Genomic DNA, 22,365 nt, shown 5'->3' with positions numbered 1-22,365 from the left:
GCAGCCGGGTTGGAGTTAGTGGAGAAAAGTGTCAGGAGTGTTGTGTGACAAGAGTGTCAGCAAGAATCAAAGGAAAGGTGTAAAAGACAGTAGTGAGAGCAGCTCTGCTGTATGGGTTAAAGACTGTAGCAGTGAGGAAGAGATGGAGGTAGCAGAGATGAGGATGTTGAGGTTCTCTTTAGGAGTGACGAGGAAGGACAGGATTAGGAACGAGCACATCAGAGGGACAACTAAGCTTGGTTGTTTTGGGGACAAGGTCAGAGAGGTTAGATTGAGATGGTATGGACATATACAGAGGAGTTATATTGGTTATATTGGTAGAAGGATGTTGGACATTGAGTTGCCAGGTGAGAGGTCAAGAGGAAGGCCAAAGAGGAGATATATGTATGTGTTGAAAGTTAACTGGTGTGAGAGTAGGAGGGACCAGATGATTCACTGTGGTGACACCTAACGGAAAAAGACGAAAGATGATGATTTTTTTTATTTATTTCTAAAATCGTTAGTTCCTGTAGATCGTCGAAAATAAATTTCAGGTGTTTAATATTTTGTCTATTTGTTTTGAAAATAAAAATGGAGGTGTAAGGATGATTTTGAACTTGTAAAACGAAGTGCATTCAGTAATCATTTTGCTATTTATTTATTTTTTTACCTAAAATGTTCATATTGATTTTGTAGCACCAAATTCTTGCGCATTTGCACTTAATGTCTTGAATGTGTTATTCAAAAAGCACATTCAGTGCACTTTGTTTTATTATATTTTTATTGGTATAAATGGATACAATGGATTGTTGGGAATAAATATCCTGCCTATTGGTCTTGAAAATAAAAAAATAAGTGCTGGAAAAAAGTGCTTAAACTTTTATGAACCTGTACACAATATTAGGCATATGACACCATCTGAATAATATGTATTCATTAGATGTAAGCTTCAGGTAGCAATTGTAATGTTTCCATATCTTTTTTCTTCTTGTAGGTGGTGGAAGATGGCTATGAATTCTTTGCCAAGAGGCAGTTAGTGACATTGTTTTCTGCACCAAACTATTGTGGTGAGTTTGACAACGCTGGCGCCATGATGAGCGTGGATGAGACACTCATGTGTTCTTTTCAGGTATATGGGATTCTGGGGAAATGGGCTTTCATTGTGTTTATTTACAAACATCCATGATTCGAGGTGCCTGATCACCAAAAACATTAAAGCAAAATGCAAATAGGTAAGGCTATATTTAATAGTATTATTATGTGAATTCCTCAGATTTTGAAGCCAGCAGAGAAGAAGAAGCAAAACTCAAGTCGTCCAGTGACTCCACCAAGGAACATGGTCACCAAGCAGGCAAAGAAATAGACCTGCTACCAGTGCACTGGTCAATTTTGGGACTTTTGCTATTATGTTTTAAATTTTTTATTTGTCACAGCTTCACAGAATGTTTTTCTGGCATAGTGGTTGTGTGGATTCACTGAACTGAAGACAGCCCCAGTTTTCTCCCCAATTTTGTACACCATTTACTATATTACATCCAACTAATGAAGGCTGGACTTACAGACTGCATGGGCCTTGAACTCTTCAAGCTGCACATTTTTTTATTTTAGGTTTTGTCTCGTATATCATATATATTTAGTTTCATATATTATATGCAAAGTGGCAAAGCATTTACACCATTGGGTAAAACACTGGCAGCAGTTAATGCAGGGAACCTTTCTAACTGTGGAAGCACTCCACAATTTCTTCTCCATACAGTACTTTTTTTTTGTGTGTGTTTAGCTTCTCGTGTACCTTTTTAGACCACTGTGAACAAGTAAGCTAAGTATATTCACTTTATAAAATGGAGCAAATGGGATCTGAAATATGATTTCACACTAGCTTTTTTTGTGAATATTCCAGATTTGCTATTCTGTCCAATTCTATTTTAAGAAATCTTTTAAGATTATCCTGGGATTTATTTTTTCTTAAAGGCATAAATGAATTCATGCATAATGAATCTGTTGATCTGTAGCATTGTAGTAAAAGCTGAGCAGATCTAGCTGGTGTGTTTTATGAATCAGATTATATTCAAATTAAACCAGCATCAAACTTCTTTTTTTATCCACTTCAATTTGCCAAGATGCCTTTTTTGCTTTTTCTTCAGTAGACTTGTTAAGGATTTAGGAGCTTTTGCATCGGGAATGAGAGTACATGTCAGAATGTCATAGGTTTCTTGTGATAATGTTTTGTCATGCAGATTTTCAGCATGTCTCATTATAATGTAGCTCAACACCATATATGTTAACTTCTGCATGTGCTTTTCATATTGTTTTAAGATTTCTTGTGTCTCTCAAACCAACTGTCATTATAAAATCTTTTTGTTTAGTCTTGGCAATAACTAAATTTTTCACATTATAAATAATTGAATTCCTTGATCAAACTTGAATAAAATGTAATGTTAATTGGGTACACAATAACTCCAAATTGTTCTTGTTTTTTGTACTTTAAATGTGTATATGATTTTAAAGAATACTTTCTAGTTTTAAAGAACTACTTTTAAAAATATTTCTGTAGTTGGTTATAATCTTGACGATGTATTTTTGTAATGGTGATTGATGATGTTTCAGAAACGGATGCATATTCTTATTCCCCATCAGACATGTGTCATACGTGCCAGGCATTAAATAATAGATACATTTAAGAGCTTCAGTTAATATTGTGAGAAAATACTAGGACTTTTGAATTTGCCCCAGTGGTGCCACTAGGGAATATAAATTTGTTCTTCAGCCAGAAATGTTGGAAGCTCATCCTTGGAAGAAATGCAGTGGAAAAGGCTGTAGTTTTAATGTAGTATAGTGGAACTTTACACTGAGCCACAGTGGGGATAATAAATAATAAAATTCACACAGTTATATTCAGTTATTTAATTCACTTTTTCTAGAATGGAAATAAAGCTACAGACACGAGACTACTCAATGCTGTTTATTCTTTCCAGTATGTCCCTATACACAAAGTAATAAGTAATACACAACTAGCTAGTCTAGCTAACTGCAGGAATGCATCTGTATGGACCAGTTGATGTATTATAAAAACATAATACGAACACTACTTTAAATCTCAGCAATACTTAAAATACATATAGTTATAAACCAATAGAAAAATTATATAAAAATACTGAATATACAATACTAAATATTTAAGCTTATACTGATGTATCAATTAGTACTGATGTAGCATGTAGACTCATGATAATATCCCAATACTTATGGATGCTAAACTTTGTGCATGTGTTTATCATTCACTAAAAACTATATTAGGAACATTCTACTAAAACAGCCTCTATTCTTCACAGCATGGTTTCCAGATTTCTAGATTCTCAGATTGTGGTCCATTTTAACATGATTGAATCACGCAATTCCTGTAGATGTTTCATGCTGTGAATCTCCCATTCTCCTGCATCCTAAATTGTTCTACTGGGTTCACCAGCCTGTTGATATAAGGAATGTTAGATTTCATGCTTATGGTGCCAAATTCTGACTGAATCATCTGTTTCAGCAGGAACTAAAATTCATCAGACCATGTTTTTACATTCAACTGTCTAGTTTTTGTGAGCTTTTAGCCACTGTAGCCTTAGCTTACTGTTCTTGGCTGACAGAAGTGGAACCTAACATTGGTGTTTTTACCCATCTACCTCAAGGTTTATGTGTTGTGCATTCTCAGATGATTTTCTGTTAAGCACAATTGTACGGTTACTATAGCCTTTCTGTGAGCTCAATCGTGTCTGGCCATTCGCCTTTGACCTCTCTGTTATCATCTATCATCAACAATCATGCCACAGTCAAAATCACTGAGATAACACCATTCCGAGTGCTGCCACCACATCATTAGCTGACTGGATAATTGCATGGAGGTACAGATGTTCAGATTAAAGCAGGCGCTGTCCTAAATCTTAGGAGGTTTGGTTGTCCGTAGTGTTTAGCAAGAATAAAGTCTGTCAAAAGGCAAAAAGCACCTGCTTTTTCTGGTTTAGGAGAAAATCCAGTGCATATAGTATGTTACGTCCCGTATTGTTTTCTCTCTTTCCTCCTCTATTCACTGTTCTGCCTTGCAGGTCCTGTGATTGGACGAATCGGCTGCCAGTTATCATTTCACAAGCTACTCCAAGAGCCAATCCGGTGTTTATGGCCAGGAATAAAGACCCGTATGCGACAAGAGCGCGAGAGAGGGGCGTTGACTTTACCTGGTAGTTTGCTCACCTGCGTTTGCTTGCCCGTTCTTGTTTTGCCTTTGCTTATTTCTAATTCCGTGTTAGTTATAGTGTGTTAAGGTTTTTTCTTTGTGAACTACAATGCTGTTATCTATGTCTATGCTGTGACTCGACTCTCGGTTTAACGGTGCCTATTCCGGTCCTTCTCTGATACATACTGATTGGGACCAGATTAGTTTGTCACGTGACTTACATTTCATCACGCAGAGTAAAACTGTTGACACACTAGGTTACGAGCGGATGCCAATCATTGTACTTGTGTTATTAGGCAGCGTAATTAGCGGCGTTCTACGCTGAAGATGTTTCTTTTCTGTTTTCTTTTGTTAGCTAAGTATTGGTACCTGAGATTTAGCTGATGCGTTTGTTTCATTGACTTCTTTTCATTGAGCACCGCTCTTGTCCCTCACTTTATAATTATTTTTTGCATTTGGATAGTTTGTAAATACACATTTTTAAATTTAATTTTGATTCACTGATTATGGAATTATTGGGTGTTTATTTTTCCGACTTATTTTTACTAAAAAGCAAACCAGACTCAGCTTCTGTCTCTGCCTGTTTACTTGAACACACCACAATTTACCAATAGAACAAAGGTTTTTCTTTGAACCGCATTTTAATAAGAAAATTTTTACGTGTTACGTCCTCATATCCTCTAGTACATGCAAACGTCTACTGTGGTTCCAATCTCCAAGACAGGCTTTTTCCATTAGATTTTGTACCCATTCAAACATTAGCATTGGTAACGTTTGGAAAGATGGCCTGGCATACCAAATTAACGCAAAGGTATAAAGTGAGGTTGAGGTTAGTTAGTCAGTTAGTTTAGATTAGGCTTGAGTGTTGCATTTATGAAACAATATTGGCTCTTGTGGCGGTATGTGCTTTCCTTTACACATCAAGGCAGTTGGGACTCTATATGCAGTATAGTTTTTATTTTTTTAAATTTTCACAGCTGTCCTTCAGAGACTATAATCAAAAGACATTACAGTTCTCTGATAAAATTTAGTTCAGTTTAGTCAGGTTCTCATCTAAATTTAATGAACAGCACAATCCAGTGTTACTGTGGTACATTTATATTTTAACACTAAAACATGAACATGTATGAGAATGTGGTTCATGGGGTTTGACTTGCTCATGCACTTAAATTGAACCTCCTGCCAAGACCACATAGAAACCAAAGGAGCTGTGATGTTGCACAGTGACTTAGTTACAGTAGTAACAGTAGTATATTGTATACGAGTCCCACATTTTGTTATGTCAATACTTGATAATCATAGTTTTGTGATGAATTTTCTTCAAAGATACTTTTCAGGAAAAATGAACAGTTTGCAGTCCAATACTTGAATAAAATATCAAAAGAGGTTGGAGGTGCTATAATTTAGTAATATCTATATAGGTTTTCTTTTAGGTTTTCTAAAAATACTTTCTGGAAGGTGGCATGTATATTCTGGGAAGAGCAAGGCTGCCACGGTGCCATATTTTGGACCAAACAATTCTCACTTCTTAGATTTAGAGTTATTTGTAAGGGGTTAGACTTTGAAGCTATTGACTATATTTGGCTCACTTACTGTTAGAGTAGTTTTCTGAGATGCTGATGATCAGTATGTTCACCAAACTTATTGTATATCTCAAGAAGAAGAGGCAGAGCTTTGTTTTATTCTGTGTGTGCATCAGAGGGAGGTCTCATTGGTGTGCTGGTGTGATGTCTCCTCCTCCAGAAGGGTGATGCGCTGTTTGAGCATGCGCACCTGTGTCTCATGTCTCTCCACCATGGCCATCATTTGAGATTCTAGCTTCTTCAGCTTGTTCTGTTGTTTCTTCTTGGCTTTCTCATAGGCTGCCACCAGATTACTGTTGATACACACATGCATACACAGTCATAAAGCCAAGACCAAATTCATAGACTACTTCCTATTCCTGTATAAACTGAATTATAAGATATTTGGAAGTTAAGCCGTATCAAATGGACTACTTTCTTGTTAGACTGAAACATTTCACTACTCATCTGAGCAGCTTTTTCAGTCAAGAAAGGACTTGACAAGTTTGTATCCACCAGGGTCAAGGATCCTACAGTCTCTGGATAGGCTCATTAGGGGAACAATGGAGAAAATGAGAGTAGAGTGGGTCAATATGAATAAAGAGTGTAGTTATTATGTAACTACCACAGAGAAGGAGAGTAGGAAGAGAGTGTAGCTAAGTACGGAGTGTCATTAAGGGTAACGTTCAGAGAATGTGAGGATGTGGGTCCTTAGGTGTGGATTTTCTGGTGGCCCTGTAAAGAGGTCTTGATCTTCTTGAGGATGGATGAAAGCTTAAAAAATAAATCCTTTTTCCAAAATAATCCCCCATTAGCTAGAAGATTTTCTGGATAAAATACATATCAACTCTTTAGACCCAGTGATGTCTGCTGAATTGGAAGAACACCTCAAGGTGGAAGAAATAACAAACAGGTTTTATTAAGAATCATTATTCCTTTTTCAACATTAGACAACACTTGAATGTTATGTATAGCCCCTCTCCACCCGGCAAGCCTGTGGAGTGGAGCTATCTTTTAAATGCACATGGGATTCAGATGACCATTTATATACTGTAGCTCATATTTTTCCCATGCACATGTGTGCAATAATCACCTTTTACCATTTATCTGTGGTGGTTTTTAACCATCGATCTGAGCAGGATTTTTTTTTAGCTTGTGGACTGATTGTCATTAATCACTGCTGCAAACAGTAATTTTGAGATAGTTGAGATATAATCAGCAGAAGGATTCCATCAACTGTTGTACAGCCACTTCTTAAAGTATTCAATGACTGTCCACTTACCAATCAGAGATTGACCCTGCTATAGTTTTACAACAGTAACCATAATTCAGAGAAATCTCATCATGTGTCGGTAATAGTTGTTAGACAGCTCTATCAGAACAGTGGTCACAAGGTTACAGAAAAAAGAGAACCATGATACAGGAGAAAGGAAAGACCACCACCTTACAATCCTAATAAAAGAGGTCTTGATCTTCTTGAGGAGTATGAAAAATAGGGGAGTTTTGGTAGCATTAAAGTGAAGATGGGAGATGAGCTGGGAGATAAGCTTAAAAAATAAATCCTGTTTCCAAACTTTTACCAGTCAATGTTCACTTCCAATTCATGTCAACCCCCAATCCCTGGAAGATTTTCTGGATAAAATACATATCCCCTCTGACCCAGTGACTCACATTTTGTCATATAGCAAGGAGGGACATACAGTCGTATGCAAAATTTTAGGAACCCCTAAATGATTTTTATTTATAAATATTTGGGTGTTTGGATCAGCAATTTCATTTTGATCCATCAAATAACTGAAGGACACAGTAATATTTCAGTAGTGAAATTGGATTAACAGAAAATGCATCAAAACAAAATTAGACAGGTGCATAAATTTGGGCACCCCAACAGAAAAATCACATCAATATTTAGTAGAGCCTCCTTTAGCAGAAATAACAGCCTCTAAATGCTTCCTATAGCCTGTAATGAGTGTCTGGATTCTGGATGAATGTATTTTGGACCATTCCTCCTTACAAAATATCTCCAATACAGTTAGGATTGAGTGTTGCCGAGCACGGACAGCCCGCTTCAAATCACCCCACAGATGTTCAATGATATTCTGGTCTGGGGACTGGGATGGCCTTTGAAGAACATTGTACTTGTTCCTCTGAATAAATGCCACGAGTAGATTTTGAGCAGTGTTTTGGGTCGTTGTCTTGTTGAAATATCCAGCCCTGACGTAACTTCAACTTTGTGACTGATTCCTCAACATTGTTCTCAAGCTGATATTGAGTGGAATACATGCGACCCTCAACTTTAATGATTCCCAGTACCGGCACTGGCCACACAGCCCCACAGCATGATGGACCCTCCACCAAATTTTACAGTGGGTAGCAAGAGTTTTTATTGGAATGTTGTGTTCTTTAGCCGCCAAGCTTAACGTCCCTTGTTATGACCAAATAATACAATCTTTGTTTCATCACTCCACAGCACCTTATTAAAAAAATGAAGCTGGCTTGTCCAAATGTGCGTTTGCATACCTCAAGCGACTCCATTTGTGGTGTATGTACAGAAAAGTCTTCTTTCGTACTTCCACTCTCCCGTACAGCTTCACCTTGTGCAAAGTGAATTGTTGAACGATGCACATTGACACCATCTGCAGCAAGTCGATGTTGTAGGTCTTTGGAGGTGGTCTGTGGGCTGTTTTTGACTGTTCTCACCATCCTGTGCCTCGCCAATATTTTACGTAGACTACCACTTCTGGCCTTAACAAGAACTGTGCCTGTTGTCTTCCATTTCCTCACTATGTTCCTCACAGTGGACACTGACAGCTTATATCTCTGAGATAATTTTTTGTAGCCTTCCCCTAAACCAGGGGTCGGCAACCTTAAACACTCAAAGAGCCATTTGGACCCGTTTCCCACAGAAAAAAAAAAACACAGAGAGCCACAAAACCCTTTTGACATCTAAAACGAAGAGAACACTGCATATATCGTTTTTTACATTTATGGAAAGTATAGAAAAAAACTGTAGTGTGTTGCTTTTATGAAATCAATGAACTGCTACCGAGTAAACAACATTTTATTTCTGCAGGCAAACAAAAATATCTGAACAGTTTTGAACTAACTTTAAGAAAAAAGATGCTGAGTTGAAGGTTACTTTCAAATAAAATGTTCAGTGTCTAATTGAGTCCTCTTCGTATTCATGGCCAGGGCTCTCAAGCTTTGAAGACAAACCTGCATGACATCAAAATTTTAACTTGCCGGTTGCAGCAAACCAAAAATGCGTCTGCTTCTGTGTGTCGGATTTATGACGCATAATTTGAGCGACAAAAAAATTAAACACGGTTTATTTTAATGTTACAAGAGCATCATAATCTTAGAATTTAGAATTTTTTTTTTAAACTAACAAACTAAAATAAAATAAATTTAAATTAAATATTTATTTTCCAAATCTACAGGGAGCCGCAGCAGAGGGATGAAAGAGCCACTTGCGGCTCCGGAGCCGCGGGTTGCCGACCCCTGCCCTAATCCATAATGCTGAACAATCTTTGCTTTCAGGTCATTTGAGAGTTGTTTTGAGGCCTTAAATACCTTTTCTCATGATTGGATGAACCTGTCTATGAAGTTCAAGGCTTAATGAGCTCACCAAACCAATTGTGTGTTCCAAATAATCAGTGCTAAGTAGTTACAGGTATTCAAATCAACAAAATGGCAAGGGTGCCCGAATTTATGCACTTGTCTAATTTTGTTTTGATGCATATTGCACATTTTCTGTTAATCCAATAAACCTCATTTAACTACTGAAATATTACTGTGTCCTTCAGTCATTTGATAGATCAAAATGAAATTGCCGATCCAAACTATTTATAAATGAAAATCATGGAAATTGTCAGGGGTTCCTAAACTTTTGCATACGACTGTATGCAAATTATCAATTAAGAGAACAGACCCAAAAATGTACTTACATCAGTTACAGGCTACAGTAAGCAGGTTAAATAAAGAGAATGAGGAACTGTGTTTTCATACGGAAAAGCAGAGCTCTCAAACCAAATCTTCTTTAGAATACAAATCCCAGACCTCCAAAACACATGTAGAACACAAGACAGACACGGTAGATCAATTGTAAACATCGCTGTTGGAGGCCAAAGCAATGATTGGTTAATGGATTCTGGTGCTTCATTAACAATTCTTCATTCAAACAATCCTCCACAGAAATATAAAAACACACTAACAGTAGAAGGTTTTGGAACAATTTCTCTAGCATCACAAATGAAAAATGTCATTTTAAACTGGCAAAGATGAGTTTAAACACACTGCCTGGCTCAGCAGAACTGTGATGGTCACAGTATCTTGGGCTCTGGTATTATGACTAAGCGTGGTTATGTTATTGGCTACGGCAACAATTGTATTTGGTGTAAAACTCAAAGTGAATAAAAAGTTGTGGAAATTTCTGATGTACATGCAATAATAAAGACAGATTATTATAATTTAGATACGTGGTTATCTGTTGAGGATTTCGAGTTATCAGATCTTTTATATCAAAAGAGATGTGTTTTTTTCTAGGTTAAAACATGATTGTGTTCGAGTTGTTGGTAGTGTGATGGAAGTGAAGATTCAAGGATGTGACCCACGCTCCATTAGGCAGTACAATTATCCAGATGAGGCAAATCCATATATACAGTGTACTGTGGATTCTCTATTAGAACAGGGTGTTGTTATAAGACCTTGCTTTTCTAAATCATTAGCCCTGATTTGGCCTGTTCGCAAACCAGACCAACAGAATTCCACCCATTCAGATTTTGCGGTTGTGGAATGAGACTGTGATCAATGAACCTAAGGATACTCTTCCTGGGCCTGCTCAGCCAGGAATAGTTTTGATAGATTTGGTTGTTTTATAAGACAAATGTATGCTATGCTCATGACTTTTTCCCCTACCAGTTTTTCAGAAAGAACAAGTGGATTCTAAGCATGGACAATACGGGAATATTACAGAAGAATGTTATAAAGGAAAGAAAGGACATACCCAGGTTTATCACTCAGCTACAATCAGGAGAATGGAAAGGATTGGACACAAATTGCCGTGACAAAACTCCATTTATTTTTATCTGTTAATGTGATGCGTTGGAAAAACAACCATTGTGTGGAGCACCCCAGACTAACTTTGAGGCTTGAAGTCAACCTAATGCCTGTCCACAAAAATGCTACAAGATTAATATTTACAGACAGGAGAATATGTGCAAACAACTCTCAAACACTGTTTTATCCAAGTTAATGATAATCAGACACTTTCAATGAAGCAGTATGGCAGTATCAGGTTTTGATGCTGTTTTTCTTCAGCTGGAACTGGGACCTATGTCAAGGTGGAGTGAATTATGAACAGTTCCATATTCCAGTCAATTTTGACACAAAACCATGGGACTTCTGCTAGAAATCTGAAGATGAAGAGGAACTTCATCTTTCAGCATGACAATGATCCAAAGGATAAGATTAAAAGTTTTGGAATGGCCCAGCCAGAACCCAGACCTGAATCCAATTGAAAATCATTAGGCTGACATGAAGAGGGCTGGGCACAGGAGATTCTCTTGCATTTTTGGTCCAAACTGTTTTTGCAAAGAAGAGTGTTCAAATATTGCCAAGTCAAAATGTGCCATGCTGATAGACTCATGCCCAAAAAGACAGAGTGCTGTAATAAATAAAACCAAAATGTGCTTGAACAGATGTGTTTGGAGCATATTTATGCAACCACATTATTATTTTTTTTTTATTATTTTTACTCACACCCCCTCCTCCCAAAAAAGATTTTCATTTATTTTTCAATTGAGTTGTACAGGTCACATTAAAGTTGGAAAAAGTTCTGAAATTATATATTTTGGTCAAATTTTCTATATCACAGAAACCTGGCATTTTAAGAGAGGTGTGGACTTTTTATATCCACTTTATATATAGAGTAATGATTTATATTAAAGCTTTTTCTGTAGCCAAACCCTGTGGTTACTGTAGCCTTGCTGTTGGTGCAGACCAGTCTGGCCATTCACCTCTGGCCACTCTCAACAATAACAACTTTCAACCTGCAGATCTGCCCTGGAGATCAGTATGCAAACTCAAACCAACCACCATGCAACTGAAAGCAAAATGTTCCTCATTCTAATGTTTGATGTGAAAGTTCTTGACTTGCCTACATGGTTTTATGGATTACACTACCACACGACTAACTGATTGGATAACTGCATAAATGTGTATACTTGGTTACCTGTTGGCTTGTTTGAGGTCATTCACAAACTCTGCTGATTGCTGGTGCCGAATCTCACTGCAGTTGGTTAGTTTCTCCAATGCAGCCACCAGGTCCTTCACTCTGAGCTTCAGCTTCATTTCTCTGCCAAACAAACACACATACACACACCCCAAAAGACAATGCTTAGCAGACACACCTTTGTGTAGACAACTGTTCACATTTTCTCACAGCAAATACTCAGTGTTCCTATAGGTTCCTTTTCAGGATATACCACAATGTTGTATTTTATATATCCAATGGTTGTGCTCTGATAAATGTTCTGGCCAATCAATCTAACAAGGCACTGTCAAAAACTTTCATATTAAATTGGTTTAAATTAAAATTGGTCTGATGTATAGATAAATATTGAGAAGAGAAGAGAAAGAGAAATTGAGAGCTAGCCATTTTCAGGCAGACTGGACATCAGGCAGGCTAGGCATGAAGTAGGAATACACTCTGGATGGGTAGTCAATATGATTTAATCTTTTTGCCATTTCAAGTGTACATTAGGTTTTCAGCTCTTGCATACTGGGGTGGGTAGATAGAGTTTTCCTCCAAGTGTGTTATGCTGCACTGTTACAGAGTATGAGCAGCAGTATACTTTCTTAGATCTGGCTGATGGGTGGGAACTGGTAGATGTCTAAACTAGAAAGAAAATGCTGAAAATCCCCCTAAATTCAGAATAAATTTTACTACGAGTTCTGGACTTTGCGAGACTTTTAGGAGAAGATTGAGAAAATCTGCCAGACATTCACGTCTGCCCCACTTACACCCACATTTCACAGACAGGAATCCTCTTCTCCCTCATTTTCACATTTATCAACCTACACCCTGCAGCATGATCACCAGTGGATCCCTAACATCTGGTCATGTACCAACTACCTTCTAGAGAGCAAGGGTTATTTCCATCCTGAAGAAACCTTCTCTGGATTTATTAGATATCAGTAACTACTTTTTAGTCACTTCTTTCTTTCCTTCAAAAAAATCTTGTTTAATCAACAGTCGGAATCAGAATCAGAATCAGCTTTATTGCCAGGCATGTTTTCACATGCAAGGAATTTGTTTTAGTGACAGTCTGTCTATCTCTTGATCCCAACCAATCTGGCTTTAAAGCAACACTTTAATCTACATGCTGGTAGATCAGCCAAGCTGTCATCTGTCCTTTCCTCCTCAATCTTTCAGAGTTGTTTAATATGAACAACCACAAGACTCCCTTTTCCACCTTCAGGAGTCTTGGAATTGCTGGATCAGATTAGGAATGGTTTGCCTCCTACCTGGAAGTTTGCACATATTAGTTAACATGTAGGATAGCGACATCTGCTCTAAGCAGACTCTCCACTCATTTCAAGGTTTTAATTACGTTTTTAGCCTGACTATTTCCAGTACATAGACACCAGAGGCAGGAGTGTTCAAAATTTTAGAAAATTTTGAAATATAGAAAGCGTGCAACAACCAACCTGCACGATGATGTACTGGAAAGGCTTCACAAACTCGGCTTGCTGTGGAGACCAGGCCTCCAGTCCTCGGCATCGCCCGATACTGGAGACCAGGAGAGGGAACGCCGAAAGGGGACGCGCGAGGAAGCGGAAGCACGGTAAAAGTGCGGGTGTCCGTGCTAGGCTAAAGACAAACCCTAGCCGGCCGGCTCTCCCGTCCATTCTACTCCAATGTTTGCTCTCTGGACAATAAACTGGACTACATCCGACTCGAACGCACTACACGGCGGGAGTTTAGAAACTACTGCGTCTTTGTTTTCACGGAGACATGGCTCAGCGACAGAGTTCCGGACGCCGCCATTCAGCTCGATGGACTCACCTCGTTTAGACCTGACAGAAATGAAGCTCTGTGCGGTAAGACTCGCGGTGGTGGTGTGTGTGTTTACATCAACACAGAATGGTGTAAGAACTCTGTGCTTGTTTCTAACTACTGCTCATTGCCAATAGAGTTTGTTACTGTTAGATGCAGGCCATTTTATTTACCACGTGAATTCACCACAGTTCTCCTTGTCGGAGTTTACATTCCCCCCAGCGCTAATGATAAAGAGGCGCTAAGTGAGCTATATGGTGCTATTAGCGATCTGCAGAATGTTCACCCTGACGGACTGTTTATCATCGCCAGAGATTTCCATCATGAAATCTCAAGTCAGTGCTCCCAAAATTCCATCAGCATGTGGACTTTGCGACGAGAGGAAAAAAAACACACTGGATCTTTTTTATAGAAACATTCCCAGCGCGTATCGTGTGGAACCCCGCCCCCACCTCGGCTACTCAGACAACATCTCTGTTATGCTAATTCCAGCATACAGACTACTTGTCATATGCTCTAAACTGGTTCTGAAGCAGGTGAAATCCTGGCCAGCAGGAGCCACCTCTGCTCTTCAGGACTGCTTTGAGTGCACTGACTGGAACATCTCCAGGGAGGCTGCAACCAACGGTGACTCCATCAAGTTGGAGGAATACACAGCATCAGTGACCAGCTAGATCGGCAAGTGCATTGATGACGTGACCGTCTCCAAGACCTTCACCACACGCTCCAACCAGAAGCCGTGGATGACTGCTAAAATGCGTGCGCTGCTGAAGACTAGAGACCTAGCATTCAGAACAGGGGACAGGACGGCCCTAAGGACAGCAAGGCCAAACTGTCCCGAGCCATCAGAGAAGAGATTTAAAGGCTTCAAGAGTGGGCAAGGCCAAAATAACAAACAAAACCCTCAAACTGTTAGAAAGAACCTAACTAAACTACAAAAGAAAACAAAACAAAATTTATAATACTAAACTAATCCCTAACTAGCTTAAAAAAGAGAAAACGTGAAAGAAAATGGCCCCAACCTCTCTACAAATCCCTTCCCAAAGAATAAACAACAACTTAATAGGTCAAGAAATAACAAAAGTATGTACAAAACAGTGGGTTACAACAAAAATGGGTTCTCTGATAATAGGCAACCTGTACAAGATGATTAACCCAATAATTCAATCAACAGAATATAAATCAATGCTTTTTAGGGTTGAGGAAAGGAAGCAGAAGCGCGCGCGCACGCGCACACACGCACGCACACACACACACACACACACACACACACACACACACACACACACACACACACACACACACACACACACACACACACACACACACACACAGCTCTGTGCAATGGTGCAGCTTAAATCTCCACCACTTCCTCTCCTCGTCCAATCACATCAGCTCACCAATCATTGGGGTCAGGTGGTACCTATTACTTCCTATTACTTCCTGCTTGTCCAAGGACATACGTCCTTGGACATAACACTCTGAACGAATTTTACGCTCTGTTTGAGGTGCAGAACAATGTAACGGCAAAGCAGACCATCACTCCCACCGATTACCACCCTCACCAGACCCCCTACAGTTCGCGTATCGTCCAAACTGATCCACGGATGATGCCATTGCCACGGCCCTTCATTTAGCACTCACCCACCTGGACAATAAAGACACGTACATACAAATGCTGTTCATAGACTTTAGTTCAGCATTCAATACTACACACGTGGACAAAATTGTTGGTACCCTTCGGTCAATGAAAGAAAAACTCACAATGGTCACAGGAAAAAATTTAATCTGACAAAAGTAATAATAAATAAAAATTCTATGAACGTTAACCAATGAAAGTCAGACATTGCTTTTCAACCATGCTTCAATGGAATTATTTAAAAAAATAAACTCATGGAACAGGCCTAGTTGGTACCTAATGATGGTACCCCTAACTTAATATTTTGTTGCACAACCTTTTGAGGCAATCACTGCAATCAGACGATTCCTGTAACTGTCAATGAGACTTCTGCACCTCTCAGCAGGTATTTTGGCCCACTCCTCAAGAGCAAACTGCTCCAGTTGTTTCTGGCTTGAAGGGTGTCTTTTCCAGATGGCATGTTTTAGCTCCTTCCAAAGATGCTCAATAGGATTGAGGTCAGGGCTCATAGAAAGCCACTTTAGAATAGTCCAATGTTTTCCTCTTAGCCATTCTTGAGTGTTTTTAGCTGTGTGTTTTGGGTCATTGTCCTGTTGCAAGACCCATGACCTGTGACTGAGACCAAGCTTTCTGACACTGGCCAGCACATTTCAAAAAAGTTCCATTTTTGTCTCATCTGTCCATAGGACATTCTCCCAGAAGCTTTGTGGCTTGTCAACATGTAGTTTGGCATATTCCGGTCTAGCTTTTTTATGATTTGTGTCCTCCTTGGTCGTCTCCCATGTAGTCCACTTTGGCTCAAACAACGATGGATAGTGCGATCTGACACTGATGTTCCTTGAGCATGAAGTTCACCTTGGATCTCTTTATAAGTATTTCTGGGCTCTTTTGTTACTATTGGGATTATCCGTCTCTTTGATTTGTCATCAATTTTCCTCCTGCGGCCATGTCCAGGGAGGTTGGCTACAGTCCCATGGATCTTAAATTTCTGAATAATATGTGCAACTGTAGTCACAGGAACATCTAGCTGCTTGGAGATGGTCTTATAGCCTTTACCTTTATCATGCTTGTCTATAATTTTCTTTCTAATCTCCTGAGACAACTCTTTCCTTCGCTTCCTCTGAATGTTGAGTGTGGTACACACCATGTCACCAGACAACACAGTGACTACCTGGAGCCATATATATAGGCCCACTGACTAATTAGATTGTAGACAGCTGTGATGCTAATTAGTGGACACCCTGAATTAACATGTTCCTTTGTCACATTATTTTCAGTCTTTTCAGGGGTACCATCATTTTTGTCTAGGCCTGTTTCATGAGTTTATTTTTTAAAATAATTCAGTTGAAGCATGGTTGAAAAGCAATGTCTGACTTTCATTGGTTAACATTCATAGAGTTTTTATTTATTATTACTTTTTTTGTCCATGTGTGTATCATCCCTCAGCACCTGATTGGGAAGCTGAGCCTGCTGGGACTGAACACATCCCTCTGCAACTGGATCCTGGACTTCCCGACTGGGAGTCCGGATCAGGAACAGCATCTGCAACACCACCACACTGAACAATGGGCCCCCAGGGCTGCGTGCTCAGTCCACTGCTGTTCACTCTGCTGAACGACTAGTCAGCATACAGAGAGGTGCAACAGCTAACTGCCTGGTGTAGAGCCACTCTCCACTGAACATCGATGGATCATCTGTAGAGATCGTCAGGAGCAACAAATTTCTTGGTGTTCATCTAGCGGAGAACTTCACCTGGTCACTCAACACCAGTTCCATCACCAAGAAAGCCCAGCAGTGTCTCGACTTCATAAGAAGATGGAACGCAAGACCCTGCAGTGAGGACCGCTGAGAAAATCATTGGAGTCTCTCTTTCCTCTATCAGGGACATTTACACCACACGCTGCAACCACAAAGCCAACAGCATTGTGGATGACCCCACACACCCGTCACACACACTCTTCACCCTACTGCCATCTGGAAAAAGTTACCGAAGCAATCAGGCCCTCACGATCAGACTGTGTAACATTTTCTTTCCATCAGAATTCTTAATAACTTAACTGTACTGAGCACAACAATCACATGCACATCAAACCTCATTCGTTTGTGCTGCAAAAATTTTCATTTGTGCTGCTTTGGTTTTTTAGATATTAAAAGAATAATTATAGTTAAATCTATGTCACTCAGCTCCCCCACCTGCTCCAAATTTACCCAAAATAGTCTCGTTCGTTTGTGCCTTGTTTGTGCTGGTTTGTGCTGCTAAAAGTTTCGTTTGTGCTGTTTTTGATTTTATAATATTAAACACTGAATTATTGGCCGATGACGTCATCAGCCCCCACATGCTCCAAATTTACCCAAAATAGTCTCATTCGTTTGTGCTCCATTTGTGCTGCTAAGGACTTAAGTCACTCTGGATAAGCGTGTATCTGCCAAAAGCCATAAAATGTAAATACAAATTTAAGACTTAAGGTGTGTAGGGATAAACTGTATGTCTGTGTCTCTGTGTGTATGTTCTTACTTCTGGAGGGCATTATTTAGCTCTGCTGCAGGGTCACTGTAACTGATGCTTCTCAGCTCTGACACTATAGTCACTGAAGTGTCCTAAAAAACACAGTATAACCGAAGTATAAAAATCATACAACATAAAACATTGTGATTACACATTCAGTATACAGAAACATATAAGAGCTAGTGTCTTAGAAATAACCAAATTGCAATTGTTTTTTACAGTGTATGTGGGCATGAGGGGGCCCCCAATTGGTCCAGCGGCAGGATCCCTTGCGATCATTGCTGCACCCTAGGTTCAATTCCAACAACAAATTGCAGTATTACATTTGTGTAGACCTGGATAAAAGCACAGTCCTGTGTGTATGCAAATAGGTTAATTTTCAGCAGCCTCAACCAGCAGCAGTGCCAAGTAGTTACTGTAACTGGAACTACTAAAGCATCTCACAAATCATGGTCACAAGGTACTGTCAAGGTACTGTAATGTTAAGACAGAGGCCCGATATTTAGTGAGACTACACTCATGAACTGGAACCTCTCTAAGTGACTGGTTTCCAAAGAAATTTAAGCCATATAATACAAATTTCTAAACAAGCTCAATGAAACTCTCTAGCTTTCTTCTAACTCATCCTATGAAGGATGGGCTTCTGAAGACAGTGGATTTGTGACTATGTGACCATGACTAGACCATTACTGGTTGTCATTAAAAAAGTTAAAAAGCAAACAAGTTGTCTGGATTAGCAAAGCAGATTACATGTTTGTTACCCTAAAACAACACATTTACATAGACTCTGCATGGAAGGTATTGTCTTGTAAACTGGCTACGACATTTTTTGAAAAAAAGATCATATCGTAAATTATTAGGTCAGAAAATGTCAAACATTTTGTAAACATAATAAATAGATGCCTAACAGAACAATTGGGCATTAATCATAAGCTCTTCTTTGTGAGAGATCAGAGAACAGACTGAATAGATAAATCCTTAAAAAAGCCAAGTTTATGGAAAATATCACTATTTTCTTACAGCATATTTCTGTTTTTTTTTATTGTACACAAAACACTGTAGCATTATGGACATTCTCTGTAAATTAACAACCCAAACCAAACAACCCCAAAAAAGTACTTTCTTTTTTTCCTAAAAATCCTAGATTTTTTATACTGTAATCTCTCTCTCTCTCTCTCTCTCTCTCTCTCTCTCTCTCTCTCTCTCTCTCTGTTTAAATTACATAAAATATATGTGAAATAAAAATAATTATCTGCATTTCTGTTGCTCTTTATTTAAAGGTTTTTGACCATATTAACAATTTAACATTTTTCTTAATTTAAAGTCAATCTTATTAGTTTTATATTTATTTATACTTTTACATTTAAACTTGATGTTTGAACCAATGTTGTGTCAGTCAGCTGTATGGTTTGGTGTTTATCAGCAATCAGGTCTGTGCTGAAAGAGTTTACAATGACCCATTGGTTCCTCAGGAGATCTTCGTTGCATTATTATAAACTCTTGTATAAATGACATTATTTACATTTACACTATTTACTGTAGCGTGTCACACAAATGAGGATGGGTTCCCTTCTGAGCCTATTTCCTCTCAATGTCTCTTCCTCGTCATCTCAGGGAGTTTTTCCTTGCTGCCGTCACCTCTGGCTTGCTCATTAGGGACAGGGATAGATATATAGTATTTTAAATTTTAAATAAATCTTTTTAAAATTAATTTTAAACTTTAATTGTATATATTCACTTATTTATGTTTATTCTTTTCTTCTTCTTCTATATTTATTTCTTTTTCTCTCTCTTCTGTTTCCATACTTTTGTAAAGCTGCTTTGAGGCAATGGGAAATTGTTAAAAGCGCTATACAAATATATTGAATTGAAAAATGTTATTGAATTGAATTAAATTCTGCAATTCTGTATACAAATTTCTCAAACATTTTTTGCATGTACTACGTAAATATAGACCATCACTGAACTAACACTCACACAAAAATTCAAACCTATAGACAATTTAGATTCCTTATCTTGTTCACGTGGATCTTGTTCATAACCATAAACTGGTTGTATACACTGCAACACAAGAAAGGATAAAATTTAACTGTCATGTGTGCACTGGGGGGGCACGGTGGCTTAGTGGGTAGCACGTTCGCCTCACACCTCCAGGGTCGGGGTTCAATTCCCACCTCCACCTTGTGTGTGTGGAGTTTCTCCCCGTGTCTCGGGGGTTTCCTCCGGGTACTCCGGTTTCCTCCCCCAGTCCAAAGACATGCATGGTAGGTTGATTGGCATCTCTGGAAAATTGTCCGTAGTGTGTGATTGCGTGAGTGAATGAGAGTGTGTGTGTGCCCTGCGATGGGTTGGCAATCCGTCCAGGGTGTATCTTGCCTTGATGCCTGATGACGCCTGAGATAGGCACAGGCTCCCCGTGACCCGAGGTAGTTCGGATAAGCGGTAGAAATGAGTGAGTGAGTGAGATGTGTGCACTGTTAGCAATTTGGCATAAGTGTGATTTTAAAGGCAAGCTCAAGGATTTGTTAAAATGCAACAGGGTCATCCTATGGACCACATGAATGTTACTGTAATTTCACCATGACGTCATTTCACCATTACTGTAATTTCACCCATGATGTCAGCCATTAGCTTTAATTAGGCCTACATAGCTGTTTTGTAGCAGTGGTTGTATGAGATTTTTGCTGATTGTTCCATCTCCATTACTTCAGTCAGTTATTGTGCAGGTCATGGCATAGAATTTTTTGTGTTTGGACACTTAATAATGAACTACTTATAAACACTGGGCCTAAATGGCACATGCATCAGTGCAATAAAGTTGTGAACAGACTGAGAGACAGATGGACTGATAGAGTATTAGACCTACATACAGTAGGAATGGAATGAACAGGTATCCCTCTCAGTAGTCCTTAAAAACTGTGAAAGTGTGGAAATGTGTGTTTAATTTTATTTACTATTTATTGTATATTATTAATATGTTATGCAAAAACTGCAATGAAAATGTCATTTAAACAATTAAATATAAATATATATTAATTAAATATAACAGCCTACTGTCAGGACTCAACCCGGACTTTTGGCCACGTGCTGTTTTTGTTTATCTTCTTCGTCACGTGTCTGCCCCGCCTTCGTCTGCCCCTCCCTGTCTTCACACCTGATCCTTATTGTGTCATCGTGTCTTTTTATATTTAAGTGTGCCGCGTTGCTGAGTGCAGCGCGGAATCATTAGTTACGTTTACCCCTCGTCATGTCTAGTCTTTGTTAAGTGTCTTCATTTGTATTGCTTTTGTTATCGTCTTTATGTCGTTGTCTTTATCATTTATTAAACCCCCTTCCTTTGAAGCTATCCTGCTTACGGGTCAGTCTCCTTCCTCTTCCGGTTGTGACAGAATGATTCCGCCTACGAACTGAGACCCAGCAGGATAGCTTCCAGCTCGGACCGGTTTTTTTTCTTCTCCCCCTGGACTGTTCCAGCAGTCCTTCTGACCCTTTTTTCTTTTTTCGGTGGCATCGCTCCGCACTTTTTCGGTGAGGGACCCGCTACACTTTCGGTTCCGTCCGAAGCGGTCATCGCCTCACTTCCTTCGCGGAGGATGTCACCATACCGTTTTTGCCCCTTTTTTTTATTTTTTGGTGCCCTACGGCATCGCCCCGCATTTTTTTCGGTGAAGGACGTCGCTCCACTTTCGGTTCCGTTCCGAGGAGAGCGTCGCTTCACTTCATCCGCGGGGGGTGCTGCAGGCCCAGGGCAAAGGACTTTTCCCACCCTCCCACCCTTAATATTCTGGTCATCGGGACGTGGATCTGGCAGCGGTGCGTCAGGGGTTATGTGCGGCCCTCCAGCTCGGCTGTGGACGTCGCTCGGCCCTCCAGCTCGGCTGTAGACGTCACTCGGCCCTCCAGCTCGGCTGTGGATGTCGCTCGGCCCTTCAGCTCGGCTATGGAAGTCGCGTGGCCCTTCTGCTCGGCTGTGGACGTCGTTCGGCCCCTCTGCTCGGCTGTGGACGTCGCTCGGCCCTCGCTGGCTGTGCCCGCCGTGTGCCTTGCTCCCCCCACCCACCTCGCCGTGTGCCTTGCTCCCCCCACCGGCCTCGCCGTGTGCCTTGCTCCCCCCATCTGCCTTCGCCGTGTTCCTCGCTTCCCCCATCTGCCTTCGCCGTGTGCCTCGCCTACTGTCAAGACTCAACCCGGACTTTTGGCCACGTGCTGTTTTTGTTTATCTTCTTCGTCACGTGTCTGCCCCGCCTTCGTCTGCCCCTCCCTGTCTTCACACCTGATCCTTATTGTGTCATCGTGTCTTTTTATATTTAAGTGTGCCGCGTTGCCGAGTGCAGCGCGGAATCATTAGTTACGTTTACCCCTCGTCATGTCTAGTCTTTGTTAAGTGTCTTCATTTGTATT

At 39.8% G+C, this 22,365-nt stretch overlaps 2 protein-coding genes across 10 annotated transcripts in view; one reads left to right on the top strand and one right to left on the bottom strand.

Annotated features, from left to right (window-relative positions):
* Positions 1–2,436, top strand: part of ppp1cc (protein phosphatase 1, catalytic subunit, gamma isozyme) — a 37,649-nt gene extending 35,213 nt beyond the window's left edge. For both annotated transcript variants that reach the window (XM_027168020.2, XM_027168021.2), the window contains exons 6-7: positions 974–1,108; positions 1,253–2,436. In XM_027168020.2, coding sequence (XP_027023821.1) covers positions 974–1,108; positions 1,253–1,342 — 225 coding nt within the window. In that variant the 3' untranslated portion in view covers positions 1,343–2,436. The remainder of the gene's footprint in view (positions 1–973; positions 1,109–1,252) is intronic.
* Positions 2,437–2,928: 492 nt separating this feature from the next.
* Positions 2,929–22,365, bottom strand: part of mcc (MCC regulator of WNT signaling pathway) — a 94,655-nt gene continuing 75,218 nt past the window's right edge. For 5 of the 8 annotated variants that reach the window (XM_027168010.2, XM_027168011.2, XM_027168013.2 and 2 more), the window contains exons 14-16: positions 17,974–18,056; positions 11,993–12,115; positions 5,139–6,074 (exon numbers count right to left, since the gene is read on the bottom strand). In XM_027168010.2, coding sequence (XP_027023811.2) covers positions 5,894–6,074; positions 11,993–12,115; positions 17,974–18,056 — 387 coding nt within the window. In that variant the 3' untranslated portion in view covers positions 5,139–5,893. Of the gene's footprint in view, positions 3,447–5,138; positions 6,075–8,794; positions 8,977–10,431; positions 11,426–11,992; positions 12,116–17,973; positions 18,057–22,365 lie in introns of those variants that run through there. The other 3 variants (XR_003443969.2, XM_047809519.1, XM_027168016.2) reach the window with 3 other exon arrangements.

The sequence above is a fragment of the Tachysurus fulvidraco genome, chromosome 26 (assembly GCF_022655615.1).
Source record: "Tachysurus fulvidraco isolate hzauxx_2018 chromosome 26, HZAU_PFXX_2.0, whole genome shotgun sequence".
NCBI classification, from domain to species: domain Eukaryota; kingdom Metazoa; phylum Chordata; class Actinopteri; order Siluriformes; family Bagridae; genus Tachysurus; species Tachysurus fulvidraco.
The sequence above is the reverse complement of the archived record's forward strand: the minus strand, read 5'-3'. Positions and strand labels throughout refer to the sequence as shown.